This window comes from Oryzias melastigma, unplaced genomic scaffold, assembly GCF_002922805.2.
Source record: "Oryzias melastigma strain HK-1 unplaced genomic scaffold, ASM292280v2 sc00798, whole genome shotgun sequence".
In the NCBI taxonomy this organism is placed as follows: domain Eukaryota; kingdom Metazoa; phylum Chordata; class Actinopteri; order Beloniformes; family Adrianichthyidae; genus Oryzias; species Oryzias melastigma.
The window spans coordinates 4,573-14,042 of NW_023417385.1; the positions used below are offsets into that span (position 1 = coordinate 4,573).

At 44.5% G+C, this 9,470-nt stretch overlaps 1 protein-coding gene across 1 annotated transcript; it reads right to left on the reverse strand.

The window, feature by feature from the left end:
* Positions 1-7,690: 7,690 nt before the first annotated feature.
* On the reverse strand, positions 7,691-9,464 carry LOC112138510 (paraneoplastic antigen Ma1 homolog). Its single transcript, XM_024261058.2, has one exon. The coding sequence runs from the start codon at positions 8,494-8,496 to the stop codon at positions 7,708-7,710; it is 789 nt and encodes a 262-aa protein (XP_024116826.1). The 5' UTR covers positions 8,497-9,464; the 3' UTR covers positions 7,691-7,707.
* Between the last annotated feature and the right edge of the window lie 6 nt (positions 9,465-9,470).

Consider the following 9,470-nt stretch of genomic DNA (forward strand, 5'->3'; position numbering starts at 1 on the left):
CTAACCAACAAAAAATCCAAAAACGAAGGAAGAGCACAAAGCTGAAAAAATGGGATTAGAGTCACTAAAGGCAAAGTCCATAAACAAACCAAGGCCAAACTCCAAAAACATAAAACACGCAAGATCCAAACAAAAACCTGAAAAGGCAGACTAGATTTAGTGCATGTGGCAACAAGACAAACCTTCAAGGAAGTGAGGAGAGGAATCCTCTAAATACAGGAAGGGGAGGGACAAACACAAAAGGACACAGATGAAATCCATCAGGGAGGAGTGGCAATCTTCCCAGGGGAAACACATGACACCAACTAGCATAGAAATATGCCTACTTGACTGTAAATGAATTGAGCGTCCCCGGAGAACAAACCAAATGTACCCCACATGATGCGCATGCTCAGTGGGTTTGTTTGGGGATGTGACACAATTAGCAGTTAACATAAGAGGAGAGAGGGACGTAAATCCCATTTCGTAGCAAAACATTAGAACCACATTAAAACCACACAGACGCTGAAATGATGAGAAAAAGTGCTGTCTGGTTCTCAGTTTTAGCAGTATCAGCCTGTAGCTTCTTTGGTATGAGAGTTAAAGCAGCAAATACCGGACACACAGCCGTCCGTACCCCCACTAGATATTATACCAGTACAGAGTCTGGTATAATATCTGCCCCCACAGTAACCCTGTATTTATCATCATCACACATGTCCATCGGTAGGAAAGAAATGACAGTAAAAAGAATGAATGGCCTTAAATTCCATCCATCCATTTATAATCTTAACCTGCTGTATCCCTCTTGGTGTCATGGGGTCGCTGGAGCCTGTCCCGGTTGTTGTTCGTCGAAGGAGAGGTACATCCTGTACAGGTCTAGGCTTAAACGCCTCATGAGATCTTCCTAAAATAGAATTTTCTAAATCATAGCAAATAGTGTATACTCATAGCACTTTACTATCTTTCTTGAAGGAAGAAAACGTTCTGTTTGGTGTTAAAGAAATAAAAATGTATATTTCTTAACTTTTATTTCCAGTCTTATGTGTTAAATTGTTAATGTTATCTTTGTTTAAAATTGTAATAAAACATAATTTAGTAACCTCCTTTGTAATATTAGTTTCCAGACAGAATTAATCAGCTTTAACATTATTGTTTTTGCAACAAGAATCAAACCAGAGTCATAATTTTCTTTTTTTTAAAAAAGGCCTCTTTTATGAACAATTTTTTTAAGAACAAAAAACAACTAAGATAAAAAAAGTAAATGTTACAGCTGTTATTAATGTATTTCTCCTAATTTTTATAATAATTAAAACATTAATTGTTTAAAAATATTTTATTTTATACTTTTATACTTACCGGTATTGTCTTAAGCCCGTTGCAGTTAGGCTATGTTTAATTTGAGAGTTCCCTTGTGAAACCTACATCTTTTCTTGTCAAGGTTGACACTTCCTCTTTCCCCCTGTGTGTAAATTTGAGGCGACCCCCCTTCCCACCATGGGTTTGTCATCTGCCACCGGTTGAGCTCCACGAGCAGAAAATCAAAAGAATGTGTTCCTGCCTGTGTGCAGTAAAGCACATGCGATGTAATTATGAGCTTCACATTCATCAGTGAACTGTCGGTGAAACATACGTCAGTTTCCTTCATAATCTCACATTTTTTGAACATTTCACTGCAGCACTTTTGCCTCCAGCACCGACATCTCATGTTCAGGTAAGTGGAAAATAATGGATTTTATCTATTGTGTTTATTGTGTATCTATTGTATCTATTTCTACTTTTTTAAATGTATTTATTCTGGAAAGACAGTATCTATGTGAAAGAGTTGAACTTATGACCAGAATGGTTTGGCTGCCTCTTTGCAACTCTTTTACAACATCAAGCTCACACCACCTAGGAGTACGATTCAAATTCTTTAAATGTTTTTTGGATTTTGTTCTGATTTATTTTGAGATCTAATATATCTGATGAGTTTCTGTATTTAGCTGCCTGGCTTTTATTTTTATTATTTGTTCTTGTTTTTAAGTCTGAGGTGGTTCTCATTTATCCGGGGGACTCTGTCTTAAAGCTGAGTAATATTCAAATCTTCCGTCTTGAAACATGTCACCACTTTTCCAAAGGGGTTTTTCAAGTTTAAGTTTAATTAATTTATATAGCGCCTTTAAACCTTGGTCAAACAAGATGCTGTAAAAAGATGTAACACAAAGGAAAGAAAAAAACAAAGTATATGGATAAAGAACAAAGTAATGCCAGCTTGCTCATCATCCAATCAGGTGCTCTGGACAATTAGACTTGAATCTGCAAACAAAAATGCTGTAGAAGAAAAAAAAAACCTCCCACTCCAACAAAAGAAAACAAAGACAGAAGAACAATCGAAAAGTATAAATAAATAAGTTACGTCCATAACAGCATCAATAGGCATCAATGGGGTTAAGGAGCTACCACTAGTTAAATGTCTTTCATCCATCCACGCTCTATGCCTTTTTACTCCTGTTCAGGGTCACAGGGCTGCTGGATCCCACCCAGCTACTGCCAGGAAAAGGAGGGGGAACACTCTGTGGGAAATGTCCTGTTCATCACAGGGATACAGAAAGAAGAACCAAAGTTTTGACTTAAAAATCTCATACATAGAGATCTTCAATTAACCCTTTAACACCAGAGGTTTAGTGTGTATTAATTAGGTGTTGTCGTATATACCTCCAGTGTTAAAGGGTTAATGTATTTTACATGTTTCTGAAGAAAAATATACAGGCATAGGGAGAACATCCAAACTACACAAAAAGGACTCTGCTGGGATTTGAAAGAGGGACTTCCAGCTGAGAGGGAACGATGCTAATCCTATCATGCAGATGTAACGCAGTCTTAGAACTAGGCGCCCTGACTACAGAAGAGAGATGTTCGTCTCAGGGAGCCCAGAGTGTGTGAATGAATGTATGAAGGATTGTGTCCTGACACAGCAGAGATGTGCAGTTCCAAAGAGTTCGACCAGAGCACGTCCGACCAGAGCACGTCCGACCAGAGTACGTCCGACCACAGCAAGTGCAGCAGTGCCAGCAGCAGGATGAGGAAGCCGGAAGTGGTCTGGTGACCTGGTTGTTTATAGAGGAAGTGCCCTCCAAAATAAAAGCACAGCAGGTGGTGCATATTCTGCTAATGAGTGTCACATGTTGGGGTTACACACTCCCCCGCCGATCTCATGCACGTCCTCGTGCATCTGCTGGCTCGGCACATTGTGGCTGCTCTCAGGTTGGTCCAGGCTCCTTTCTCCATCGTCTTGAAGGGCAAAGAAGAAGGCAGAGCTTAGCCCCTGCAGAAGCGTTTGGATGCTCTTCAACAGGGGCTTTCCAGGTTTTACGTACTGTAGGCGTTCTGGTTGGGTTCTAATTCGATGGGTCCTCCTAAGTGGCAGTTGTGTAGGACTTGGGGAGTCGGAAACTGACATCGAGGATGGATCGGCAGTTGCTGGAGCACACTGTTCAGGAGTACTGGAATGCATGGTTTGGTTGGTGGCAGCGATACTCTCCATAGAGTCCAGTGGCTCCGACCTTTGTTCTGAGTCACTGCTTTCCTCAACTACAGCCTCTTCCTCAAGGCTTTGGACCTCTTTGCTGCTGGGTTGGGTAACAGGCGCTGAGGACTGAGCAGGGACAGCAGGTGGAGACACAACTAGGGGCCTAACATCTGGAACGGGCTGCTGAATAGTAGGTATGTCAAAAGTTGTTATAATGGTAACAGGTTCACTTGGTGCTGGGAGAAAAGCGTGCTCCATCTCATCCAATACTGATTCTTCATCAGCAGGCGGTGAAGGCAATACAGGAGGGCTTTGTCGCCGTCTGTGAACTGGATCCTCTGGTGTGTTTGAAAGGAACCCACACGGCAGTAGAAGATCCCTATGCAGTGTTCTCAGTGGCTTGTCCTGGTGTTCTGGTCGAACTGTGTACACAGGGAGTTGGTCTGATTTCTCCACAACAATATACACAGTTGATTCCCACTTGTCAGCGAGCTTATGCTTCCCTCGCTGTCTGACGTTTCTGACTAGGACTCTCTCTCCCACATCCAGTTCTGCAGCAAGGATGTGCCGGTCAAATCTCTCTTTGTTCCTCTTCATGGATTTGGCTGCGTTTTCGATGGTTACTCGTCTGTTTTCTTCCAGGTGTGATGTCAACTTCTGCACATATTCGCTGTAAGAGGGTGATCGGTCCTCTAACAACGGTAGTCCAAAGGCCAAATCTATTGGCAAACGAGGTTGACGGCCAAACATGAGCTCATAGGGGGAGAATCCAGTCACATCATTTTTTGTACAGTTATAAGCGTGGACAAGTGGTTTTACATGATTTTTCCAATGTTGTTTTTCTTCTTCTGTGAGCGTTCCAAGCATATCCAGCAGAGTACGATTAAATCGTTCAACAGGATTGCTTCTCGGGTGATATGGTGTTGTCCTGATTTTATGTATTCCTGCTAGCGCACATAGTTCACGGATAGTCTTTGATTCAAAGTCAGTGCCTTGATCACTGTGTAATCTTGACGGTATGCCATAGTGGACAAAAAAATTGTCCCATAAACACTTTGCGACAGTGCGGGCCTTTTGGTTTGGAGTTGGCACCGCTACGGCATACTTTGTAAAATGGTCTGTGATTACAAGGATGTCTTTTGTCCTTCCGTCTGGCTCTACAGAGAGGAAATCCATGCACACCAATTCCAATGGATGCGTTGTTTTAATGTTGACAAGAGGTGCAGCATGTTGTGGAAGAGACTTGCGTTTTACACATCTTTCACAGGTTTTGATCTTCGTCACTATGTCTGCCATCATCCGGGGCCAATAAAAACGAGAGCGCACTAATTCAAGTGTCCTTTCAATCCCGAGATGGCCCATCTGATCATGGAGATGGTGTAGGACCACAGCCCTATATTCCTTTGGCAACACCAGTTGGTAGGTGACGACTCCCCTGATCTGTCTTCGCCTCACGAGAAGGGTGTTGAGGAGCTCCATTTTGTTTACTTCTCTCAAAAGCAAAGGCAGGTCAGGAAGTTGGGCTTTTGCCATTGGAGGTGGCGTGTCCCCACATTCAACCTGTGCGATGACGTGCTGGATCACAGGGTCGGCACGCTGCTTGGCTGCCAGGTCCGACTTGGAGTATCTGGGAAGTGCAACAGAAATGATCGGGTTATTTATGAATTCATCTGGCAGGCCATTTACAGTATGAGAAATGGACAAAACAAGAGCATGGCCGGGATCAGGTAGCATGCTGTAAGCCACATGACGGTCCAAAACTGCTTTGGTGGTGGGGCAGTCGATGGTGGAAAGGTCATGGTGCAGATGATGTTGTGTGAACTTCTGAATCCGCTCCTGCTCTTTGTTGGAGATGGGGTCTTCCTGTAGTTCACCGTGTGGTCGACGCGACAATCCATCTGCATCCGCATTTCGTTTTCCAGCTCTGTACACGATCTTGAAATTATATGTGGATAGCGCTGACAGCCATCGGTAGCTGGTGGCATCAAGTTTTGCTGTTGTAAGCAGGTAGGTAAGAGGATTGCTGTCCGTGACCACTGTAAACTGGGCTCCATACAGGTAATCGCTGAACTTTTCTGTGACTGCCCACTTGAGGGCCAAAAACTCTAGTTTGTGGGCGGGATATCTTGACTCACTCTTAGTCAAGCCTCGACTAGCATAAGCCACCACTCTCTTTTTTTCCTCATGCTCCTGATAAAGGATTGCACCCAAGCCAGTAGAACTTGCATCAGTATGGAGTATGTAGGGTTTTTGAGGATCTGCAAAGGCCAAGACAGGGGCTAATGTCAGCTTTTCAATGATGGTGTCAAATGCTTGCTGACAACCCGGTGTCCAACGTCCTCCAAATGGTTCTTTTGGGTTATGGTATTTCTGTGGTTCTCTTAACGGTTTAAGTCCTTTTTGCAATGGTGGGTATCCAGCTGTAAGTTCATGCAAGGGTTTGACGATGGCTGAATATCCTTCCACAAACCGTCTGTAGTATCCAGCAAACCCAAGAAAGGAGCGCAATTCCTTAAGAGTCTTTGGCACGGGCCATGATGTGAGTGTGGAGATTTTATCTGGGTCGGTCTTCACACCGTCCTGTGAAACCACATGTCCAAGGTATTTCACTGAGGTCTGGAAGAACACACATTTTTCAAGTGACAATTTCAGACCATAGTCTTTCAGTTTGTTCAAAACTCTCATTAGCCTCGTTTCGTGTTCCTCTAGGGTTGGTGCGAAGACTATTATGTCGTCTATGAAGACCAACACTTCTTTTAAGTTCAATTCTCCCACACATTTCTCCATTAGGCGCTGGAAAGTGCTCGGGGCATTTGTGACTCCTTGGGGCATTCGGTTAAATTCCCAAAACCCAAGGGGACACACAAACGCTGTTTTTTCCTTGTCTGCTTCTTCCATCTCAATCTGATAATAACCAGACTTTAGATCAAGGACTGAAAACCACTTTGATCCAGAAAGAGCAGAAAAAGACTCTTCAAGTTTAGGCAGAGCATATGCATCTTTTATTGTTTGCAGGTTGAGCTTTCTATAGTCGATGCAGAGACGAACACCTCCATCCTTCTTTCGTACGACGACTATGGGGGATGCAAATGGAGAGTCTGATTCCCTGATGATTCCAGTCTCAAGAAGATCTTGTAGGTGGCTTCTCACAGCATCCACATCTTGAGGATGAATTGGTCTGGGTCTTTGCTTGAAAGGTGTAGGGTCAGATAGTTTGATCTGATGTCTCACTTTGTCTGTTTTGCCAAAGTCAAGTTCATGTTTGGCAAAGACTTCATGGACACTGTTGAGCTTGTGGATTATTCTTTGTTTCCATTCTGAAGATATGGGTGAGTCTTTGAAGTCGTACTGTAACGGGGATGCTTGTGTGGTCTCTGCAGGTGGTCTTCTGATGCTTTGCTCTTTTGAGATAATTTGGTAGTTGCTGATTTCTGCTAGAGTGGCTCTTGCTGGAATCTGTACGTCATGGCTGGACTCATTGCTCACCACAACCGGCAGGTGACAAGGCCGATGCAGTGGCAGGTTTACAAGGCAACTTTTGACAATGAGTCCACCGGGTAACGAGCTGGACTGGGGGTGCTCAACGAGAACAGTTTTTCCACCTTGCAACTTGGTGGCCAGGCAGCCTTCCAAAACAATGGTTTGACCAGCATGGATGGTGCAGGGCTGGTTTGACTGAAAGGTGACTAAGGCTTTGCAGTTTTCAGCTCTCTGGTTGAAACGATGCTTGAGGATCTTGTAGACAGAGTTGTAACCAGATGCAGTTGGATGGAATTGTGGCCTTTTTGTCACATGTTTAGAGTAAGCAACATCAAGTGTGTTGGTGCCGATGAGAATCTGTGGTGAAGACTGGTTATGGTCTGGTACAATCAACGCCAGGGTGTCTAGATCAATAGTAGAACCAAAGAAGTCAGGTGGAAAGGACAAGCTAACTTGAATGTATCCCAAGTACGGTACAGATTGTCCATTTGCTCCTTCAATTTCTAGTAAATCAGTAATGGATTGGATTTCATGGTCCATGAAGTGTGTGTTATAGAAGGAATGAGGAATGGTAGTAACTTGGGACCCAGAGTCAAGAAGACAGTTAAACAATTGTCCATTTATTTTAACATGAGCTGTACTTCTGGTTCCGATGAGACCCCTTGGCAGTTGGAAGTCTTTGTTATTGGGACGTCTGGTAGCGGCAGCTCCTGAGTGTCCCACCGCAGGAGCTGGGTTCAGTTTAACGTCTGCTTGTTCTTTACATCCCATGCTTCTCGTTTTTGTTGAAGAATTTTTCTCTTCTGTTGAACCACAACAGGGTTAGCTTTGTTGACACAAGCAGAAGAGATGTGGCCATCTTCACCGCAGTTGAAGCAATACCAGGGCTTAGGCCGGCCGGGAGACTTTGGTGAAGGATGGCTGGTTTTATGTTGACGTGCTGTGGGTTGAGACTCTGTTGCAGGTTTCCTTGACAGAAGTTGAGACATCTGTTGCTGTAGTCTCTTTAGCTGTTGTTTCATGTCTTTGAGCTCATCATTGTCATGGGGGCTTTGGCCACAGGCACAGGCGCTTTGCGACTGGATGTTGACCCTCTGTTTGGATGTGCTCATGTGCTGTTTCATGAGGGACTCCTTAGCTGTCTGTCGGTCCTCTTCTGTTCTGAGTTGGAACAGCAGGTCAGGAAATGGTGGGGGATTACTCCTGCGTTGCTCCAGTTGCAACTTTGTAATCAAAGCGTTGTCCCAGCAGCCACGGCAGAACTGTTTGAGTAGGTGTTTATCGACTTCAGTTGCAGGGACACCACCTTGTTTAACAACTGAGCAGATGGTATGCTGTAGTCTTTGGAGGTACGCTGATGGCCGCTCACCCGGGTTTTGAAGGGTGTTCAGGAATTGGGCGAAGAGCTCTTCTCCATCTTGCACGGTCCCAAAGGCTGAATCAAGCACACTCATTAAATCTGCAGGTGATGTATCTGGATCAAGACTTTTCACCACGTCAGCAGCAGGTGATGTTAAGCTCTCCATGATTCTTCTTGCAACACCAATGGCTGAAATGCTGGAATCGGCAAGAAGAAGATTTATTTGAGATCGCCATGTTTCGTAGTCCACCTCATTACTTGGCCTTGGGATTCTTCCTGAGAAAGGACGAGGACGCAGTGCTGAGGCAGAGATGTCCGTGTTCCGAACCACGTGTTCCACAACCACCTTCTGGACTTGTGGTGGGTTCAGTTGATTTGTTGTCAGGGAAATCCGTTGAGGTGTTCCGCCCGGTGACGTGACCCATGCCGAACAGCACTGGGTTGGATGGGAATGGATGGCGAGTGTGGTGCTCTTGGGATAGACTATGCTGAGGGGCCATAATCCCCCTCCTCATCCTCTTCCTCATCTTCATCTTCATCCTCATCCTCGTCACCGTCGTCCTCCTCCGGGTCACTTTTAATTCGGGTGTCATCTCCTCCTGCTGCATTCAGGTGCTGCCCAATCTGGGTCATCACTGTCTTCAGGACTTCTTCAAAACTGCAGCCACTCCGGTCTGCCAGTTTTTTCAGTTCAGTTAGGTAATCTGGAGGGTGACCACTGCTGCTTGCTGTGGCGGCGTACTCTGTTACTAATGCAGTGACACTGTACACGAGGTTAGCAGTAGTTTGTGATGTGTATTTATATGGCAATAACGGTTCTAAGGCAGAGAATGCGGCTGCATCTGTAAATTCTGCGATCAGGTTTTTATAAAAGGAACTGTCAGGATCATTTACGTAAAAGGTGCGTTTAAGTTTACCATAACTGCGTAGACAGTCTAGTACTTCGTCATCAGCTTTTGTGTTAGTGACGCCTGTAATCAGAACGGATGTAGATACATTGATGCCTGCATTAGCAATAGCATCCATGATAAATGAAACAGAAAAAAAAAAACATTCACACATCCAGGCTCCTGGCTAGCTCGCCAATTGTAACGCAAGTTTTAGAACTAGGCGCTCTGACTACAGAAGAGAGATGTTCGT

Excerpts from the sequence above, each read along its gene's own strand:
- LOC112138510 (XM_024261058.2), bottom strand. The coding sequence starts at position 8,496 with ATGGAGAGCTTAACATCACCTGCTGCTGACGTGGTGAAAAGTCTTGAT.